This window comes from Antedon mediterranea, chromosome 6, assembly GCF_964355755.1.
Source record: "Antedon mediterranea chromosome 6, ecAntMedi1.1, whole genome shotgun sequence".
Classification (NCBI taxonomy): domain Eukaryota; kingdom Metazoa; phylum Echinodermata; class Crinoidea; order Comatulida; family Antedonidae; genus Antedon; species Antedon mediterranea.
Window position 1 is genome coordinate 30340846 of NC_092675.1, and position 22895 is coordinate 30363740.

Sequence of the window (22895 nt, forward strand, 5' to 3'; positions counted from 1 at the left end):
ATCGAAAATGCCAATCAACGGACCGACTAAACTCACACACACATTATACATGTCACATAAGTCTGCAGTTTACTCTCGTCTTGGCGTTGTCATGACAAATATAGCAATTAGTTGAACACACCCTAGAAAAATTGTTCAGGTGGGACTGTTTTAACGCCAGTTAAACGTCGATAGCATTTGATAAAAATATTGCTGTATCTGTAACTAATTTCAATCATCATAATGATTAAAAAGTAATTTCTAATCTTTAAAATAATTTCATAATATTGCATATGTTATTACTTATATCTTAGATGTCTACAGTGAATCAGTCATGTAATAGTCATAGTTCATAAACCCATACAATTATCATTTCTCTTTCAGATTTAACTAAAAACTGTAATATAGTAATGACTGTACAGACATTAGAGACAGTCACAATATGTTACATCAGTAAATGGCTGCATGGTACATTGTATGTTGCTAACAGTGAACTCAAAAACATGTATTATACTGGCTATGTCTCCAGATATTTTGTGTCATCTTCTTTTTTCCTGCAAAAATTCATTGCCATATGGTCCAATTTACACAGACAAGCAGTATATGGTAAGTATACGGTAAATGTTAAGCGGTGAACAAAAATATAGAATCTATATGTTACTTCTTACATTTACACAAAACACGTCACATCTTGAAAGTAGCTTTAGATATCAACGTCTAAGATTATTTATAAAAGCACCCTCTATTGTTTGATTTTTTCAATTCAATAGGTTTCAATTTGTGGAGCGCGCACTGCATCTTTTTTACTATACTGTACTTTCATAAATTATCCGAATATTTCACTTTTCCAACTCATTATGTCATTAAAAGTAAAAACGTTTAATTTCAGATATAGATCTAGACATGTATGTAGGATGATTTTGCACTAAAAAAACACATTGAACAACCTCACCTTATTGTGACCACAGGGTGAAACGGTAAAAAATATGCTGGTCCCAACTCAACAGAACATCCTTCTGCTTGTAAGACTAACAGATCACCAAGTCGTGAAAACATACACAAAGAACCTCTTAGGGTGAAGCACACAAGAAACAGAGAATCTGGCGTCCATTCCATGCTACCGATGCGATATGATCTACAAACAAAAGATATATAATAAAAAGTTGATTTAACATTGTAATGAATAATAATATAATAAAACAAATAAGAAAAATTAAAATTAGTACAGAAGCTTTTTATTTTTTTTTTACTTAAAATTTTAAAATAATTCTAGTAATATAAGTTGAGGGTAAAAATACAGAAAATAGCAATTTCAAATATCTAAATATCATAGTTTGTGCAGCTCAAAGATACTTAAACTAATGTACATATAATACTTATTTAAAAAATCAGGTTTATACTTCCAATACCACAGTCACAGAAGGGTGCTTGGTGATCCAAAAGGAAAGAAAATCGAAAGCCCACAACATGTACTTTTTCAATGTTATTCAAGACATTCGTCAAAACAGCAGATGGGAACAAGATAGCGAGGATGAGTTTTTGGGTAAAACTGAAGGGGATCTTTCATAACCCATTGCCATCGTCTACTAAACAGGAAGAACATGTCAATAGTTATGTACAACAGTTACACTAGCTACCCTGTTTACACACATCAGACACACCAGACTATGCTACCAAGAGCCTATGGGAGATCTAAAAGGGGTACATAATGTACTTATAGCCTGACTAAGCATATAATTTGTTAAAAAAACAGGAAACGATCATTCAGAGGTATGTATCAACCTGGTAGGCTCACGGGAACGAATACGCAAACTGAAGGGGTAGAGGTAGTATTTTGGGAGAAACGAAACACAAATTAAATTCGTTCACGGATATGATTACATGAAGGTCTTGAGACAGATCAGTTGTATCATGTTATCTTTACTCAGGGGTAAAAGAAGGTCCATGGTGGATCATAGGGTGTAAATTGGAAAGAAAACAGTAATTACAACGAGGAAATGAAATGCAATAAAGTAACATCACAAGAAGTAGTATATACAAAACAGATTGAAATAAGACGGTTTCATACTGTTGATAGCGTTGCAGAGTTAGGTATGTTAGTATGGATACAGTAGATTAGTTCAATTGCTTTCAAAATGCAACAAAGTTTGGCGTCAAAACTCTTTCAACCTTGATCATCAAAACCTAATCAAAAGAAATTAATCAAATTCCTAATGAATAAATCTCGCTGATCAGGTAAACTTAAAGATAGACATTGTTCTGATAATTTAGCAAAGACTTATCAACAATAAATCTGTGATATCTACAAATCTGTAATTGAATCACCTTTGAAATATTGACCTACATATTCTAATTGCTTCCTTTCTAGGTCACCATACACATTTATTGAGAATATGGAATTTCCTGTAAAAGGTCTCATAAAATTCTGAAATATCATGTATAAACCATAATTTAAACTGATTTCCAAACTTGTCATTTTTTATATCAAGAAAACAAATTCCAAACAAATATCTGTCAACACTGAAAAAAACAAGGGTTTAAAAAAATAAAAATATTGAAACCACATATTCCAGTCTCATTGCAGTACTGTAGTTTGAAAAATGAGTATTTGCGTATCCAGGTCTGTCTGCAGTAAAAGATGAGTATTTGCATATCCAGGCCAATCTGCAAACATGAGTATTTGTATATTCAGGTCTGTCTGCAGTGAAAGATGAGTATTTGCATATCCAGGTCTGTCTGCATTAAAAATGAGTATTTACATATCCAGGTCTCATTCTGCAATAGTTTTTTTTAATGTTGACTCAAACTTTCCTGCTGTCTCAATATCAGGAATATATCAAGGGACTCAATCATTTAAAATAAAAAAAACTACATTTCGTCTGAGAAAATTTAAGAAAATATTTCAGATACAACTGACTATTCTAATTAAATAGAGTTTTACTTAGATTGATTGCTTTAGATAAGTACTACTACAGGGGCCAACATTTGAGTGCCAAACTCTTGCAACTTAGTACGTTTTAAGTTAATATTGAGAATGCTTATGTACAATAATAAAACAAATCATCTGCTACACTGCCATCATATTTGTACACATTAAACATCCCAGAATAGAAACTCCTTTAGGATTACTAAATATCACAGAAAGTAGTCTTCTATCCTACAATATCATCTTTTAAAAACAGGCGGGAATTGTACTAACATCTACCCACAGGTTGTGAAGCAACTCGCAGCTGTTACAATGGGATACACAGTTGTGAACTTGTGTGTGAAACATTAGCACGGTATTTTTTTCTATCACACTCTAAGAAAGTAACTATATATGGATAAAATGAAAGTATAATGTTAAAAAAATGCCATGGAAATCATCAAAAAACAAGTTAGCACAAAATAATGACATTTCAAAAAATATTAAATTAACTTGGAAGAATTTGGGAAATAAATACATGATTTCTTGATGTTTTATTACAGGGGAGTAGCTGAGTGGAAAGCCTAGGGGATACATGAATCATAGAAATGAATTATTATTCATCGTCTGCATTACACATTTCTATACTGTTGTTGTATTAATGCACCTGTATTTTAACAACAGTTTCTGTATTTGCAGATGTTTTTAGTGAATGTATGTCTCAAGTCTGGAAAAGTATCTCATAAATGGCAGGCAATAAAGTTTGATGGCATTTTCAAAGGATTGCTGATATAAAGTTTGCGGTCACCACGTCTATTAGTTCTAACTGTTCAGTTTCTCAATGTTTGGATCAATATGCTTTGATCGTCCTCAGGAATGAGAATTTTCAAAAGACACTGCAATGCCATATTTATGGATTTGTGTATTATGAAAAAATGTTAGTATAATAATAATAATAATAATAATAATAATAAAAATAATAAAATGAGTGAAAATGCAATGTTAATAGTGTTGCTGATTTTTGTTATAAATAATAATATGACCTTTTGATGAAATGAGTTAATCTAATTATTTGATGATAATGATATATCTCAGAAAATAAAGACCATTGCTTTTTTTATTTTTGAATTACATATGCATGCAACAATGATTAACTCACCAATTACAGGATGGATAAACTATTTTATAATTTATCATGCAAATAAACCACATTTGAAGCTTAGGGAGTGGAGTTAAAAGATTCGTGAGTTGCAAACCTGGCACTAGGTCAGGATTGAACTTTGGACCTTGGGATTGGAAGGCAACGGGTTAACCACCAAGATAGCTCCACTACAAAACTTGAACTAAGTTGCGTTAACATAAAATGATTTTCACTGCTAGAAATAGAAAATGGTGGTGTTACAGAAGAAGAAAGATGGTTGAACAGACGAAGGAATATGGGAATTTATACCGACGTTTTCACTATAAATGTAATAGAAAACATATTCTAGGTAAAGAAACTAGATAACTGAACAGGTGTGTTGAAACTGACAATGACTGACAGATTGAATGACATCAACAGGTTTGATGAAAAGACACATACATTTATACAAAAAGCGTGTTTAATACAACCATTTAGACAAAAATCTATCAAGAGCAGGCAAAGATAGGTTGACTAAAACAATTCTTAGTGTCTGAAAACAAATATTTTCAGTGTTATTATAATAATCTTTAGCATCCCAAATTCCCAGAGTACTTTGCAATCTAAATCGAATATCTTAAGTTTGTTCTCTGGTGTAAAACATGCTGTCACAAACATTTTGTTGATAAAGAATTAATATTGAGTGTGAATTGGGCTAGTAGAAACAAGTAAAGTGATTTAACCTTACATAAAAACAGACAACTTTCAACAGGGCGTTGCCGCTGGATCTGTCAGGCATACGTCTGTTGGATCACACTATAGAGACTTATTAGAGTACTGTTCAAAGGGATGACATTCAAATTTGATAACAAAACTTGACATTTCAACATGTAGTAGCATGTTTATTATATCCCTTGAGGTGTTGAAGATGCGTTTACCAACCCATCCCATTAATTTATCTATTAAGATAGTAAGTTGATACATAAGGGGGTTGATGACTAGTGAAGGAAGAACTCCTCTTGGACAAATCTACAAACTATCTTATCCTTTTGTATTCCCCTCAACTTTCATTTTTTATATGAACGTCAGAAGTGAAACTCTACAGCTTCGTTCAATTCGGAACAAAGCTGTGAGAATATAAACAAAATAAATCATTAAAATAATTGTGAGTAAAGGTAGTTTAAATATTTATTTCTGATTTCAAATTTAATAAACACATACTATTCTAAACTTATGCATTTCTACATGTTGCTACTAAAGTAAAACTAACTGCTTTAGGAAAAGTAAGAAATCTGCTAAGTGTAAAGCTCTGTCTACACTATCATCAAACTAGTTTGATAAAAAAAGTGTGATGTGCCCAAATATGGTAGTGATATGCCCAAATATGGTTGACATCTTCATGTCACTTTTTTGTAACATAAAGTTTGATAGCGCAGAGTCTGACAGAGCTTAAGTATGAGTAGTACTCCCACCAAGTATACAAATGATCTAACCTTAATTGTGTCATCATCAGGAATTATGTACGGCTACTGTATATAAACATCATTACATGATCAATCAAATAATAATATATCATAAATATATTTCGAATAGTACTTTCTCATTTTTCTAATGTATTTTTTTATGGATACAGTGTTTTCTGAAGTAAATAATGAATGAATAGATAATAAAGTTCTGACCAATCATTATGACTAATCATACTAATCCTAAAGTATTGACCAATCATAATTAATCTTTATTGACCAATCATGAAGTACTATAATCTTAATTTCAGTGGTTGTACCTAAAAAGATTTCTTTAATGTTTTAAGCTCTTTTAAAACTATATTTAAGAACTCTTTCAAAATGATATTTATCTTGTTAATGTAACTATCAAATATTCAGTATTTTAGGGGAAAAACAAAATTGGTTAAGGTAATTTGGGCTTGGAAATATACCGAATTTAATATTAATTTAAAAAAAGAGCAAAATTTAAAATGTGAAATCAAAACAAATGACAAAGCTGACTGTGACACATTTGCAAACAGATAATTACTAAAACAACTATTATTTCTCTAAAAAATAATAGATTATTCCAAGTAAAAAAACATGCATTTTTTGTTAACATTTTATCAGGGGTGCTAATTAACGTCATTTGCTTGTTAAAGAGAGTTTAAACGTTACTTTCACTGCGGCAGATTTGAAACAACTGATTTAACATCGTAAATGTCACTATGATAGTGAATTACAGTAGTCGTCAAATCAATGTTGTTAACTTTCACAATTACTCGGCTTCTTCTGCTTTACCAAATTTGAATCATCTCTTTTGTTGACAATTCTACATTATTTCTTTTATATAATCGCAACCAACATAAAATGTTGGAGTGTTCTTTCAAGTACAGCCAGCAACAAACGTCTATCATAGTACGCTATGAACTTTGTGTCAAAACTGACAAAACAACAATTATTAGTTTAAAATAAAATGTTATTAACTATGTTTAATGTACAAAATACAAACCAGCATTAACCCCTACCCTACAACATACGTAGTATACTTAAGTTGTTATAAAACGTTTCTAAGCTTATGATGTTTTATTGCCGGTATAAACATAGATATTATTGGGAATTTTTGGTATCATAAATTTGTTTCTCACTAATTCAAATGCATTAGATAGAAATGTTATTAGTATTATTAAGAATAAAAACTGTTGAAATCACAACAGTGTTGTTGGTGGGTAAATATTCTCAACAAATGGTTTCCAAAAAAGCAAGTAACAACACATTACAAATTAGTGTGACAAGGAAAGCTGTACTTAAACCTAGACAATGATCTAAAATTCATTGATATAAAACATTGATAAATTACATTCTCTCACTCCTTTCTTGCTATACAGATTTAAAATTTATCGATAGGGTTGGCATCTACAGCTCTTTCATTAATTTTTAAATCCCTACTCTCTAATGGTTCCTTCCTGAGAGATCACCAAGAAATTTATTGACGGAAACCCTTTCCTTGTATTTTCCACGTTTCACTGTGCATCACTGAATACCGTGCATCTATCTGTACCTCTTTTATATCTCATAGATTATATTGGTAATTGTGTAATTCCAAAAAATGAATTAAATTCACTCAGAGGCACTAATATGGGGGCTGAAAGGGGCAGATAATCTGATCAAGAGATTAACAGACAAACTGAAATCATCAAATAAATGTGAAAATATCAACTTTCTATTTAAACAGAAGCGTGAACATATTATCATTCATTCTCAAACATGATTTGAGTACGTCTGAATGAGCTTTAATTGTTGCAAAGATATGTTAATTAGAAATTTTTGTAAAACTTGTAAATGGAAGTTACAATGTAAAAACACTAAGCACATGATAAACCAGTACAGAATTACTAGTAGAGGATGAAAAAAAAAACTTCTCTAGTAAGAAATGACCACTCTTGAAATATAATCTACATTTTGAAACCCACCCCTGATGTGTACCCCTCTTGGTAATTGATAATAGAGCCCTGGATTGAGCAGAATCAAGGACAAACGGAAAGAGACAATTGAACTGTATCATGCAATGTTACACCATATTGTAAATGCTTTTTTTTTGTTAAACTGTACTATTAAATGTATGTACATCATTGTCTTACTTGGTAGCTTGGCAAAACCCGCTTGGAGGATAAGTTAACACCCATGAGATAAACTTAAATTCAATTATTATAAGTATAGCAGCAGCAATACTCCCCCAGGAAAGACTGTATTAAGTGTATACATTAGTTTCAACAACTGGGGTGATAATGTTATGTTCCTGGAGGCTGCTGCAATATCTACTATCTACTATGTTTCGAGTCAGACTGAAACAACAATTTCATTCAGAATTCCCTTATCACGAAAGCAAGACAGACTCTGTGGAGGTCTTGTATATATATACAAGACCTCCAATACAAAGATCACTATACAAATGTTGAGATATATTTTATCATAATTTAAATGACTGAATTCTGTAGCAATGAATATCCATCTCCAGGGATGTATGACTCACTTCAAATAAAATTATACTAAAGGTATGATCAACAAATGCAGACAACCTAGATGTATGGTATACATAATTATATTAAATATAAAAACCTATATTTATATATAGTGCATTGGCTTCTTACTTTATAACTATGAAATTATTTCATCAAAATATTCCAAACCAAGTTAATTCAAGCATGTTTCCCGATGATTAAAGCAAAATTCAATAAAAGAAAATATGAAAGAAAGAAATGAATTTAAAGTGATGATGATATTGAATTCATTGCTACTTATGCGTTATGTTCTTATTGTGTCTTGTATTGTTATATTTTTTATATTGACATATTGAAGAAAACATTAATTGTTTGTGAATGTGTTTACTTCTAAAACATTTATTATTATTTTTTAATGGTGAAAAAACAAGTTTACAGATTAAATTAGATAATAAATTTCAAATAAAAACAATTTATCCTGGGATTTAATGATTTGCATTGAATTTAAATTAACCTTTTATTTCGGAGAGGTCATCACATATCTGTTTTACTTTTAATCTGCAAGTTGATAGACCCATATTCACCCTCAGTTGGAAAGCTATATCATGTAGTGCACAACCAACAAATCTGTTGTATAGTGGCAGATTTAGGAATAACGGCGCAGTCCTACCTTCCTCTGGTGTCACCTTACGTGTCAATTTCAAGTACCGTAATCACATATCAATGTAAGCACTCAAAAAACTATTCCCCTTTGTACCTTATCTTACGATCTTTCTTGAAAGACCTTAATGTAACCTGTCTCTGCAGTTTCAACCTGATGCATGATTTGACTAGTCTCATTGCTTCTTACAATGTTAAACTTTTATAATATCTACAAGATATAAAAACTGTCAACCAACGACTCATTGCTCATACAAATGGTATCCGAACTTACAGTACATCTTGTCCGACGCTGAGTTGGGCTTTAGAAGCTCAGTTGACCTTTGACACTAGGTCCTGTTTTTTAAATGCCTCAACCTGACTTCCCATTAAAGCACTACTTTTCCCAAATACTGATTTGACCTTTGAAATCACCAACAAAATCTTAGCTAATTTGACACCGGTGGTGGTCCCAATGTTAAAGCTTCTTGCTTACACTTTTAAATGTTACTGTACATGTCACAATAAATTTGCACTTACATATCCTTTAAATAGTGTTGAAATGAAACTAAAAATTAGCTGGCTAGCAATTAAAAAGCAATTTAACGTGTAAAACAAAATGTATCATAGATAAAATTAATACAAATTGTACAAACTTTATAAAAAGAACACAGTACAGGGAGTTTTATTTATGGACAAAACTATATCAAAATTTGGTGATACACACCAAGACATCGGTTGATTTGAAAGGAAAATTTGATTCTGTTTTAAATTAACTTACATGTGTGTGTGTTAGTTGTGAACACTGTTATATTATAGGCAGTTGAGTTATACATACCTTGCTAACATAGAAGGAGACTTCTTGCTTTTGCACCCACAACTCTTCATATCTGAGATAACAGCTGTAGATGTCATTGTGGACATAAACATCATCTTTGAATTCTGCGGTATTTGTTGGTTTATAGCGACAGCAAGCGTTGAACCATCGTTGGTGTGTCTTGCTACGAAGGCTCCTCGTTGTGGCATGGTGCTACAAGATGAGCTGAGGCTAGACAATGGTGTGTTTAGTGATGTCCATTCAGCTGAATATGATAGAGCACTATAGATAAAACAAGATATTTTTTTAGTTAACACGTTTATCAATTTTGTACGGTAATATTCAATTTAAATAATAACAGTAATGTTAGTGTAGCTAGTGGTTACCATTGTTCTGTCCTTTAATATTTAAATGCATAAAATCTCTTAGCTTTGGAAATAGTGTGGAATATTAAGCCTCATAATGATAACATAGATTTTTAGTTCTTGTCAATTCACTGTATACTATATAATTGGTGATTTTACCAGGCAAAGTGTGTTAAAATTGAACTAATATGTAATATTACTAGGCCTAGGGTATCTTTTAAACTTCAATAAATAATGACTAAACTGCCAGTTTTATTATAATATACAAATAATATCATAATAGTTGAACTGAAAGTTAACTGATTCCAAGTTGGTACTACAATGAAGGAAGTTAATGTTTGTCAACACTACACCTTTTCTTTGTAATCTCCATAAGTAATATAATATCGCGTTATGTAATAATTTAATTAAAACAATAATGTGTAGCGTGCAATAGAAAAGCTGTTTGTACTATGGTAGACAAAGCGTCGCCACAATACACAAACCAAACATGTGGTAGTGAATATACCATAGTTTACATGATCAGCCTAAACTTTGCCTAAAAGCCTTGTTCAACAGACTTCCTAATGAAAGTGCGTAATCAACATACTGGTGATATATCAGTGTATGGTTCCTGCAATATGACAACAGTGATTACATTGCCTTCCTTGTGAGGTAACAGAGAGGGCTATATCATTCCCATGAAATTATGCCAATTGACAACTGTGCTCTACTTTGTCTCTGATTAAATTTATACTGAAACAACAGTTTATAAATCTTACTAAAACACTGTGCATTATCTTTTTAGATAAAAACTAGAAATTTGACATCTGTTTTATATCCATATTTAATCAATTTTGCATTAAATTCTTTATTGTTAAACAATTTATTGTTCAAAATAAAGAGTCAAAAGGAAATGTTGGAATGTTCTATATTAATTAAGAATCATTTTTAACTATAAAAAAGGAAATTAAGCTTTGTGCAGAATTACACATGAAACTAGTTTGACAAAAAAAATGTGAAGTGCCCAAAAGTGGTAGTGATATGACATCATCATGCCCACATGGGCCTAATTTTGTTGTCAAAGAAAAGTCTAATAAAAGATTTTTATGAAATTAAAATAATATGTTTAAAACGAAGAAAAATATTGTTGTTAACTCAAACAAAATGTGGAAGGTGATGATCAATGGAGCATGACAGCACTGACCTAATAATGACCTTAAACAAATGTGCAGACATTTTATAGGGAAATTAATTAAAATATTAATTTAATAATGTAATACTTATCAGAATAGTCATGTCTCCGGTATATTCTATAGTCACCACCAGATATACTTTTACTAATCATCAGTGCTTCTATGAATGGATGACTAGCTGGGATCAGGAATGCTTGTAGACTAAAACCCAGTACCGTTTTGATTTTATGATCTTTCGGGAAATTATCGCGTAATGACTTATGATTTTCATTAATTGTTGGTAAATGATTTGGAATAATGTGATTTGAATGGTAATACCTGTACCTGGAATTGAACACGTTTGATTGGTTTAGCCATCTGAGAAGAAGGACAGACACTTGGATACAACTTGCAGAATTAAAGACAAAACTACACAAGCAGCATTTACCAAGAACCTGAAATACAGAAAATAAACAGAGATTAAATTAACTAAATTAAAATAACTGTGATTATGTTTTGTAACTAAAAAATACACAAAGTAAAATGACTTTTGTATATCGAAGATTAACCAAATTATGGAACAAACTTTCAAATGACACAACAACAAAATCTATGACAAAACTTTTAAAAATTCAATCCAAAATATTAGTGATTAAGTATTAAGTATCTTTTGCCTTGAATTCCTTCCATTTTGTATATATACTGTATGTTTTGTAGATGTGTGTATATACATAATATAAATTATTTTAAGTTGTTTTAGAATTATTTTTATTATATATATATTATAATGTTCTCTACTGTTATTCAGTATAAAGACAAAATGAATAAATAAATAAAGTGACAAAACAGTTAAAAAATATATCAACCAACTGATAGAGTTGAGTAGTGGAAATATTATAATTGTCAGATTTTCACTTTCTTTATTTACTGGACAGCAGAGACCATTCGTCTTAATTAAAAGGTGAAAAGAAGAGAAATTTAGTTCCGTTTATACTTCTACTTAAGAGAGCCACTGTTGACCATTTTTATTACTTCTAAAGAAAGTGTTCATTTTAAATTGGGAATGACATAATGCGGCTTATAGGTGTGTATGCACAAGATTACATTTGCTACAGTTAGACAAATATCTCAACTCAGTCAGTTTCAAATGAATGAAATCCCAAGCAAAGGACATTTATGTACTTTCAAATTTATTTTACTGAGTTGAAATGCTAAAACTCAAGGTTATAGGATAAAATCAATTTTGAATTATAAAGTAAATTGTCAATGTCACTCAAAAATAGATAGTTTTAAAGTTTCAAGGCAGACTTCTTACCCAGACCGGCTAACTATGTTGAGGGAACATTTTGACATACTTCCTCTTGTGTATTATAGTTGAGTATTTTAATGTGTATACTTGTAATTATTATAATAATTATTGTTATTTTGCCATTATTGAAATTAATAATATTCTTGAAATATGAAAGATATGAAACATGTACAGTATTCATTAAGAGTAGGAAAAGGAACTTGGCCTTGCCAATCCCAATGTTTCTATTGGTTTTGATGAAATAAAATAAATTAAATGTATAGTAAAATCACACTATTCTGAATTTGAATAACTCAAATATTAAAAAGTGATACATTATTTATATAAAAAGAGCCTAATCTAATGATTTGTTAAATTTATTATTTTCTAAAAGTGTAAAAGTAAAAGCAGTCTAATAATATAATTTTTTTTTAAATGAATGAAGTGAATAATATGTATAAGACATTTCAAGACCGTCCTACAAACATATAGGAAGGATATTCAATTATGTTTTAATCTGCTTCACGGGTAGGATAAAATTAACTTACGTAATATTAGGTTGATAAGTTGTTTAATTTTTGTCTCTGGAAATTACTAATAAATGACAAACCAGCAAATGAAGAATCTTGAGTATTTTGATTTGTCTTTTTTTAGATTTGTGTTAAGCTCTGTCTATACTTACTATCAATCAAACTAGTTTGACAAAAAAGGTGTGATGTGTCCAAATATGGTAATGATATGACATCACCATGTCCATATATGGGCACATCACATTTTGTTGTCACATACATTTTGGTAGCGTAGACAGAGCTGAAAGAATTGTTAAAAATACTGTTTGCTTTTTATTGTTACAGATTATTATTGTATAATAAACAAAATAATACCTAAAGGAATAGATTTAGGGATTTTTTTTTTATTTTACAAAATTCTAATTGTAATTTAGGATTTTCAGTTTTATTTTAAACTCTTCTTGTTAAGTTGTTAATTTAATTTGTGTATGATGCCATTGAGGTGAACAAGTGTTGCTGTAATTAAATAAAGTTGTTGTTATTATACTATAGTGAGCCTAGTATGAACATGGAGGAGAAAAAGACCATCAAGGTGTAAACAAGGAAAGACTATGTATGTATTCAAGATGCCACAGTACTATATAAAGCACAAACATTGATAGACATAATAGAACATTGATTGACATTCAATGAATCTTGTTCAATAACTCCAGTCATTGTTATTCATATTTAAAATGTATACCTAAATATAATTAAGTATGGTAGATCTTTTGATCTACTGGAAAGGGCAAATGAGAGAAGCGTGACTTTAGGACTAAATAAGGTAATAAAATATCATCAATGATGACAATAAAATCACACAGACTTTAGCAAAAATGATTAAATCAGAGAGAATGTTCAAAATTGATAAGAGGATGACCTAATAGAGCAGGTGGTTTGAACATGCTAACATTAACATCAAAGACGTTCTCAATTACACGTCATGTTCTGTAATGTTCTCGACAACTGACAGTTATGATATAATTTCATAATGTTAGAAAGTGAGGTCAAGTCTGTCATAACTGACCCTTTCATTTCAACATTTGGTAAATTATCATGTGAGAAACTTTAACTACATTGAAAACATTCCCATAAAATTTAAATATAAAAAGAATGTTTAAATCTGCAGTGTAGACAAGAATATTATATATATATACCCTCTCCTTCTACCATTCTTTCTTTGTTGTACCGTACAACAACTATAATACTAATATCCAATCAAAGTAATCGTTGAAATCATAATATTAAGAGTGCCCTCTAGGCTTGGTTGTCTAGTGAACTTGTAAGTATCTCTAAATGAGCGTTCATGAGAAATTATGTCCAGCAAAATATATTGCCACTTAATTCCTTACATATAAAAACAGTTCTTATTCCCATTACTTAAGCTCTGTCTACACTATCAAACTTTATGTGACAAAAAAAATTGATGTGCCCATAATGACATCTCATTACCATATAGGGGCACATCACATTTTTTTTGTCACATAAAGTTTGATAGACAGAGCTAAACAATAAAAAGCATGTAACCCAAACAGTAATGTTACATATTCCCTATAAAAGAATATTATTTAAAAAAAAAACTGATTTAACATTAACAACACTGCAAAGAACAAGATATATTTTTAATTCAAAGTCATTCCACTTTTCCATTTAAAAATTGAAAAAAAAAAATTTGAAAAAAAAAAAAGAAAATTTACAAATTGTAGATTTAATCACAAAAAATAAATCAAATCATAACTTGTGTACTTTATGTATTTGGTTGTTATTTTATGTTGATAAGAAAACACTTTTATACTTTCAGCTTTTAAATAAACACATAAACTTTAAAATGAAGAGATAAATGAAACGAAACATTTAAAAAACTAATCTTTTTAGTATTTAATTTTATATTGGACCTTATCCTTAATATATTTAATACAAAATGACAGAGAATTTGTTTCAGGAGTTGTAAATGTTCTCTGAAAATGTTTGATTAAGATATAAATAAATATTGGAAAGAAATAAATAACAAGGGTTTATACAAATGACAACATGGGATTTCTACTTTACAACCTTTAAGCATACACATCATTTTCTTATTAAAAGTTGATAAAATCCAACCTTTTTTAGAATATAAATTAAATATTTTTGCTGTTGTAGATACAGCGGAATACAAGCTTAAAGCTGAATTTAATTAACTGACAGGAACACGGCTTATAACATCTTAGTAGGATGGTGAATTTCTAATATTATATTTCTCCAGGGTAGAGATATGAGTTTCATAAGAGCAATTTAGAGTGTATTATTTAATTCAATAACAAAAATATTTTCTGATATTAGTTTTACTAGTTAAGATTCTATGATCTGGTAAAGGGTAATAATACTTTTTTTTTTTTTTAGGAAAAATTTATTTAACTTACTGATTTTCAAGTATCTACTGTACATATAGAAATTAAATTAATTAAGTCAATGTACTCTGTTTTATTTATTTAAAATAAATAAATGATTATAAATGTAGATTAATGTATTGTTTTTTTATTATTAAGCACACTTAAAGTACATAAGCACACTTAAAGTACATGTTAAGCACACAATTAAGTACATGTTAAGCCAAGTATTAAACATGATATGATATGATTATCAAAACATGTTCATTATATTGGATTACTTTATGTGTGTAACAACAAGAAAACAAATTAAAAGCTTAATCTTCTTCAAAGAGGATCATGTTGAATAATCAAAGTAAAAGTGATTAAAAGATGTACTAAAGATAGCTAAAGGTACAGAATATGCAATAAACAAATAGTAAATACATTTTAGATGCCAAAATTGTATTTATTATGTTTGGCAAACAGTGATTTTTTTCCGCAAGTTCCACAAATTGGATGTAATTTTTTTTCCAAACATGAACCTCTCAATATCTCAAAAACTATCAACAAATTTATAATAATTTATAATCTTCTAACAAACCATTACATGTCATACTGTGTTCTACGACATCATTCAAATGAGCTAATGGAAATAAAATATTACTAATTAACTCAATAGATATGCTCTATCATAAACAGAACCATTTTTACCAAAATTAACCAAATTGTGCAACTCCAGTATGGAAAAATAACAAAGTGGTAGCTTCTACTACCACCAACCAACATGACCTAAATGTTATCTTAAAATGGTTGACATTTTAATATGGAGATCAGACATTTTGTCTGTATTTTTAGCATGATTTTCCCCAATTGTTAGTCCTGTGGGGTGTCTCATAGGAAACAAGACAAAATGAAACCAAACACGTATCAATGATAATTAATGACATAGTTTACATTTACACTCATTAAGGGACAAAAAAATGATATAAAAACAAAGGATTTACACATATCTGTATCAATACTAATTGATAATTCAATAAAATAGCATATATTTCATATCATTGACAAGTTTAATGGTGTTCAAATGCATCTATATTTCAATATTGATGTGGAATAAATTCTAAAGAGTTTTTATTAATAAATGTAGACTATATAAGTTATCAACATTTATAAGTAAGAGATAAATTGCAACATTATTTCAATAAATGTTTATCCTTTGTCTAAATTTCATTATCAAATAAAAAGGCCCACGCAAACGTGTGTGCAACATTCTGCCGTCAATTTGTACTTTCACAACACGACTTGATTCAGACAAGGTCACATTAAAGCTCAAATTACTTTCCTGACATTCGGGAAAAAAAATTGAAAATTAGCAAACTTTTAACCCTTACTCTTTTAGGAGGGTGTCTGCAAAAAAAAGGAAATATTTAACCTGAAGTCACTAGGGGGTACAACATTCTGGCATTTACTGTTTATAGGATACAAATCAGGTACAAAAAGTGCAGTTTCACACAATTAGTCAATAATGATTACACAGTATAAAGAAATGACGTTAATTCGACTTATTAAATGACCAGTTCAATTTTGACATATTGAATTTTATCGGTCAATGATCAAAAGGCTAAATTATTAGAATTTTTTCAAAGTCATGTGCTATTTTGAAGCTCAAAATAAATAAAAAAAAGTTTATATTAATTTGGAGAAAATAAATGAACTTAAAAGTAAAGGAACAAAAGTGAATGAATAAGAGTGCAGAAAGAATGGAGAATGAAGAAAAAAGCAGAATGAAGGGAAAATGACATGACAGAAGAAGAAGAAAACAAAATGATAAAGAATGAATGAAATGATGAATTGATATGTATGTAAATGAATGTCAGACTGGATTCAGTAAATGAATGAATAAAATGACTGGCACATAGTACATACCAGATCATTGAAGAAGACAGCATCAAGTACCACATCTTTACTTGATGGCAATGGCAACTTGGCATCTCCAGTTGATATACACGTCCATTTGCCTTGCAGGAAGGCATCTTTGGAGTGGAAGAGTGATGATGGGTGTTTCATTTCCCATAGGTAAATAGTTGAATACCCAACCACAAGTAAGACTTGACAAGCATCGTTGGATATGAATAGGATTGGTTTAATGGCACCACCTATAAAGAAAAAATGAAGAAATATTAATGATTAAAATGTTATAATCACTGTGTTTTATATACATTCAAAGGTTTGCATGGAGAATAAACACTACTAAAGTAGGTTGCAGTATGTTTCCTTTTGGAATCATTCATGGTGAAAGCCAACTAGTATTTATATGACTACTGTGTTGGTGAATCCATAGAAACTATTCATAAACCAATTTATAATACAAATTGTTATTTTCTTACCACCCAGTATTCAAGTCAATTCAATTTTGACAAAATCAAATTCACAAAATAGAAAAACAAAAAAAATGTATCAGACATAAAAACTCACAAATCGGTCATGGTCACCTCTCCTCATAGACTTATAATTTAATAATTTGACCAAAATCAGCAAACATCAACATACAGTAGTATGTACATTTACATAACAAATAGAAAAACAACAACAAAGGTATCATTTGGTCAAAGGAAGACATAAAAACTCCCAAGTCTGTCACGGTCACCTCTCCTCATAGACTTATAATTTATTAATTTGCAATGTGTGTTATTTTTTGCCTTATACTTGTATATTTATACTAGCAATGATGAATAGTTTTTTCATTAATGAACCTTTACAATATTAACCTTCAAAATGAAAACAACCATTAATATGTTACTGTATTACAATTACTGTTAAAGTACAGTAACTATCAGCAAGCATGACAAAAGAAAGAATTACAACGCCTGCTTACGAAAACACTACGCACACACCAGTGGGATATTCAAATCGACATTAATTATCGATGATTATCGGTAAACTAATTTCCTTCCTGTTGGCAGACATTTAAATGAACAAATGTGTCAAAAGAATATATTTCATGTAGTAAAGTACGTATATTTGAACTGCGTAACAGTATAGATTTATAGTACCACAATTTTTGTAAAAGAAAATACTTGACACCATGGATATAGTTAATTTCATATTTGTGTATTATTTGATATTTATGATTCTTTCAGAATAATAAATGTTAGATGCATAGATGCATAGATCACAGAAAAGACTACCACCTAAAGTATGATTGAGAAATAAAATCAAATTGCTAAGACTCTGGGAGGTCAAATTTGAAAACAGACCTCCAATAGAACTATAGTACCATATTTTATTGTAGGAATTGGAGGAGTATACCACAGGTCTAAGATTTACTAAATTCCAAAAATTGAAATAGACTAGTAGTACAGTAATAGAGGACTTAGGGGTGTCTGCTCAATTTAAATGAGTAGGTGTAAAATAGAAGAATCATGCAATCACAAACTGAAAGCATTCTACCGAGCATCTAACAAAGGCACTGAGGAGGGCCAAATAATCGCTACCTGATTAATACACTTCCTTAATAACTGTTGCTTATAGTTTCAGAATGGTCTGTTATTTGTCAAAGCAAATCAAGCATAGTGCTATGCTAGCAAGATGTATGCTGAAAGGTATGACAAATATTAAATAATGAGCTATCCAACTAATGATGACTGAAATTGAGGTATACTGAAGAAAAAAACAATAATTGAGTTAAGGAAATAAGTAACCGGTTTAATAGGCAGTTGTTGGCATTGTACTGATTCGCAATTGCCATTGGCAGCATGTACAGACTTTAAATTAGAAAGAATGGGGGTAGGGAATTGCAAATAAAAAAAAAAGCACATTTGTTATATAAAGGCCAATAATCTGGAAACGGTGAAGGTAACATAGTATGGAAGAAACATAAATAAAGTAACTTTGTATAATAGTAGTGAATAGAAGAATAATGAAGATTATTTCAAATGAATTGAAACATGACAGAAAAGGATGATCTCTTTAGAGGAAAATGCCTGGCGACAAAATGGCAATATGTTTGAAACATTGATTGATGGACTGAAAGGAGGCGGCCAGAAACAGGAGTTTTAATCAGAAAGATGAATTAAAAGTACTTTAAAAGAGCACAAGAAACAATTCAATGCTCAATTGTCAGTTATCTTAAAATAAACAGTATAGCAGTGACCAAAGAGAGATATTTTTTATTTCATTTAGTTTGTATTGTTTCTGGAGTTGGAGAGACACGCCCTTTGGCGATAGTTGTCTTTGACAGCTCTTCTTCTTCTTCTTCTTCTTCTCTCCTCCTCAGTGCTCTCTTTTTATGTTTCACTGAAAGGAATAAATAAATAAGATACTTTACAGGCAGCACCACTTCACCTCAGGAAATTCAGAAAGAGGAAAAGATAATTTATGATTTCTACATAATAGAGCCAAGTCTTTTCAATACAGTAAATGTTTGGTTTAAGAAACCTTTTCATTATATATTTCACTCAAAGTAAATAAAAATAGTGATAGTAGATACTAGAAGAATGATTGCAGTGCTTTTAAAGAAGATGCTCTTGGAAAGTGGGCTAAAATAATCAAATTACAGTTAGTAGGGCAAACTGGAAAGTAATGGATTAAAATAGAAAACACATTTAGATTCACAGTTTGATACAAAGTACCAATTAATATCAAATTAAATTTATGAGACATAATGAGCATGACACACGGCGCTAGTTTCTTTTTCAAGTAATTATTGATGGACAAATTGCAGTCTGCTTGGACGAGAGTCACATGATCAACTACTGACTGACATCAATTTTCTGCTCTTCATCTGTCTTTAATTATTTTCTTACTATTATTTTTTGGTGGCTCTGCATTTTTTTTCAAAGTTAATATATTGCTATATTAATAATTAATAACACAGAAATAAATATCCACAAAACACAGCATTCACTTAGAATTAGATTCAATTACTAATAAAATTCACATAAAACAAGATGCATTATTCTTTTCTTTACAAACTTCTAAGAATTCCAAAATTGTTTTCATTATTAAAATAATGTAAACTAAAATATTAGCTTGATGAGTGGCTATACACCTAGACACCTTTACATCAACTAATCTTCATATGTAACCTGAAATATTCCCACGTGACCTCTAATCTTCCCAAATTATGGTGAACATGTAAAATTGAAGTGGTCCGTAAATAACATGTGCTTCCGCAACTTTATAAAATGCCGACCACATTGGACATACATTTCCTTTGACGTCTTCTCTGATGTAAGTAATGCAATTACTGCAGAATATCTTGGGGAAAAAAACCTCTTACAATAGACTTGAATCTCCACATTAGTAACTTGCATTGTTTAAGAATTAGCGTTATGTGTAAAGTTCATTGAATCAATCAATCAATCAATCAATCGTTTTAATCAGTCAATATATTAATAAGTATTTGTCAATGAACTGTAGTTTATAAAGATTGATATTGTCGCTTTTACTATACGTCTTTCATGGTAGTCTTATCGTTAGTGCCAAACACACTAAAGAAATCGTCTTTAAGTTATAATGGTACAATTATAAACTTCATATTCAGTGGAAGAAAAACTGAACTAACACAGAAAATAAATTTAACAACTATATGAAAATTCAAAGCATGCAGAAGTTCTTAACCGAAAGGCACTGTACAAGGGAAAAATAAACCGTTTAAAAATAAAGTAATATTTGAAGTGGTATTTTATAACATTCCAAAAAACTTAGCAACAATTATCAGAACGGAATCCTGAACAAAAAGCACAAGAAAGCAGCCATTGAATTACAGATCCATACCAACTATTAAGGTACAGATATTCTCTATACATTTTCTAAATCCGAAAATGATACAGACCTCCGGTTTCTTTTTCTGTTTCGAGGATGTAAAATTTCCCTTTTGAAGGTAGAGGAGTGAGTTTGCAAAATTTAGGACACATGAATATCATTACTATCTGACATTTAAATGTGCTTGTGTGTGTAATATATGGCAAGGTAATCAATTGTATTAATTTCTTATCTATGGAATCTACAGGCAACATTTCCTTTATTATTTTTGTGATTTAGTAAAGCGGACACAAGTGAATATTTTATTTAATTTATTGTCTCTATCACTACTGAGTTCTCCCTGATGAGCTTGCAAAATTAATTTTAGATTACATTTTTATTTTTACATTTTCATTTCATTTTATTATTTATTCGGTCTATTTCAGTATATACATAACAAAAAAAAATGAAATTGGGGCGACGAGGGTCAACCTAAGGGAACTTAATCACTGTAGCTGAGCCGGTTGATTTTGGATACATTATACTATAGCAATTTTACTAACAAGCAACTTCAAAAGAAGATTGTTTTGACTCTCTAGTGACTCAGTCAAGTGTTCAATCTGTTGCCTTTATTTCTACTGTACAGCTTGAGGCATTTGCTATTCCATACTGTGTCTACATTCTACATTTGTGTTTAGCTCTCCATGTTTTTTTTAATAAACTATCTCAATTATAATAAGATAAAAATGGAAAAATGCTCCATTATACACGACATAAATCCTCAGGGCACGATAGATGAGTCAATTTGAACTTAGCAGTAGCATTTGTTTTTATTGGGAGCGATACCTCACTTGCCTCTTACTTCATAGGCTTGAGTTGAGTCATACAACCCTGGTTTGAATATAAAATCCCTTGTGAAACTAAATCGCTGAGACTTAATGTGTGAGTGGATGTCTAACAGGCAGAGACTTTCAGCACGTAACAAAGCATACCCATTTCTTTACTTTATATTACTACAATAAGAAATATTACAATATTTGATGATGATCATGATACATGAGTAATACCTAAAAAGTGTACTGTTATTAGCTGTGTTTACACTTTTTTTTATCCAACTTGATAGTGTAGACAGAGCTTAATAAGAGCATTAATTAGAATTGAATTGGTAAAAGCAAGGAGATTGTAGTGAATTATTCATGGTGGTATTATACATCTTGAACATTTAGGTTTTATCACATGGTCATTTATATATTTAAATAAATTATTTGTGAATAAGTAATGTTGCAATAAGCACTCCTTCAGGCATCACAACTTCCAATTACCTTGAGGTTTAAAAAATGTCAGGAAACTGGTGAAAAAAACAGTGGTAAAGAATGAAAGTATTTAATAAAAATAGGTACAAGAATGAAGTTGATAATTTATCGTTTAAAAAAATGACCGAAAGTAAGTGTCTAGACTTAGGCAGGTCAGAAAGATTATGCAACATAATGGTCAAATCATTTCAAATCAGAAAGAATTGATCCCAATTTATAATATACCGGATAAGAATTGAATTATAAAACGGTAAAATGATAAGAAAACTACAAGGATTGGATTTCAGGCTGGGAAGTATGACCTAATACTATGCTTATCTTAACACCTTTAAAACAGAATGGCATTTCAGAAACTTGGCAAGTAATTGAATGAAAACTATACATAGACAATAACTTCTGGATTTGTATACATATACTGCACTGTCTTTTGTAAACTGTGGTACCTATCTTGGCAGGAAAACAACATGCATGAAACGGCTTAACAGATTTCCAAAATGATTGACACTATCCAAACTGTACCAGCATAAAATGATTGGTCATGACTGTTGGTTTTAGCACCTTTGAAATAATCGTTTCTTAAGCTCTGTCTACACTTATCAAACTTTACATGATGTGCCCATATATGGACATGATGATGTCATATCAATACAATATTTGAGCATATCACTACCATATTTGGGCACTTTTTG

General features: G+C 30.3%; 1 protein-coding gene across 2 annotated transcripts in view; it reads right to left on the minus strand.

Annotated features, from left to right (window-relative positions):
• Window positions 1-22895, minus strand: part of LOC140052379 (uncharacterized) — a 79545-nt gene that overhangs the window by 43896 nt on the left and 12754 nt on the right. For both annotated transcript variants that reach the window (XM_072097966.1, XM_072097967.1), the window contains exons 5-8: window positions 17075-17304; window positions 11310-11419; window positions 9467-9727; window positions 932-1114 (exon numbers count right to left, since the gene is read on the minus strand). In XM_072097966.1, the coding sequence (XP_071954067.1) occupies window positions 932-1114; window positions 9467-9727; window positions 11310-11419; window positions 17075-17304 (784 nt within the window). The remainder of the gene's footprint in view (window positions 1-931; window positions 1115-9466; window positions 9728-11309; window positions 11420-17074; window positions 17305-22895) is intronic.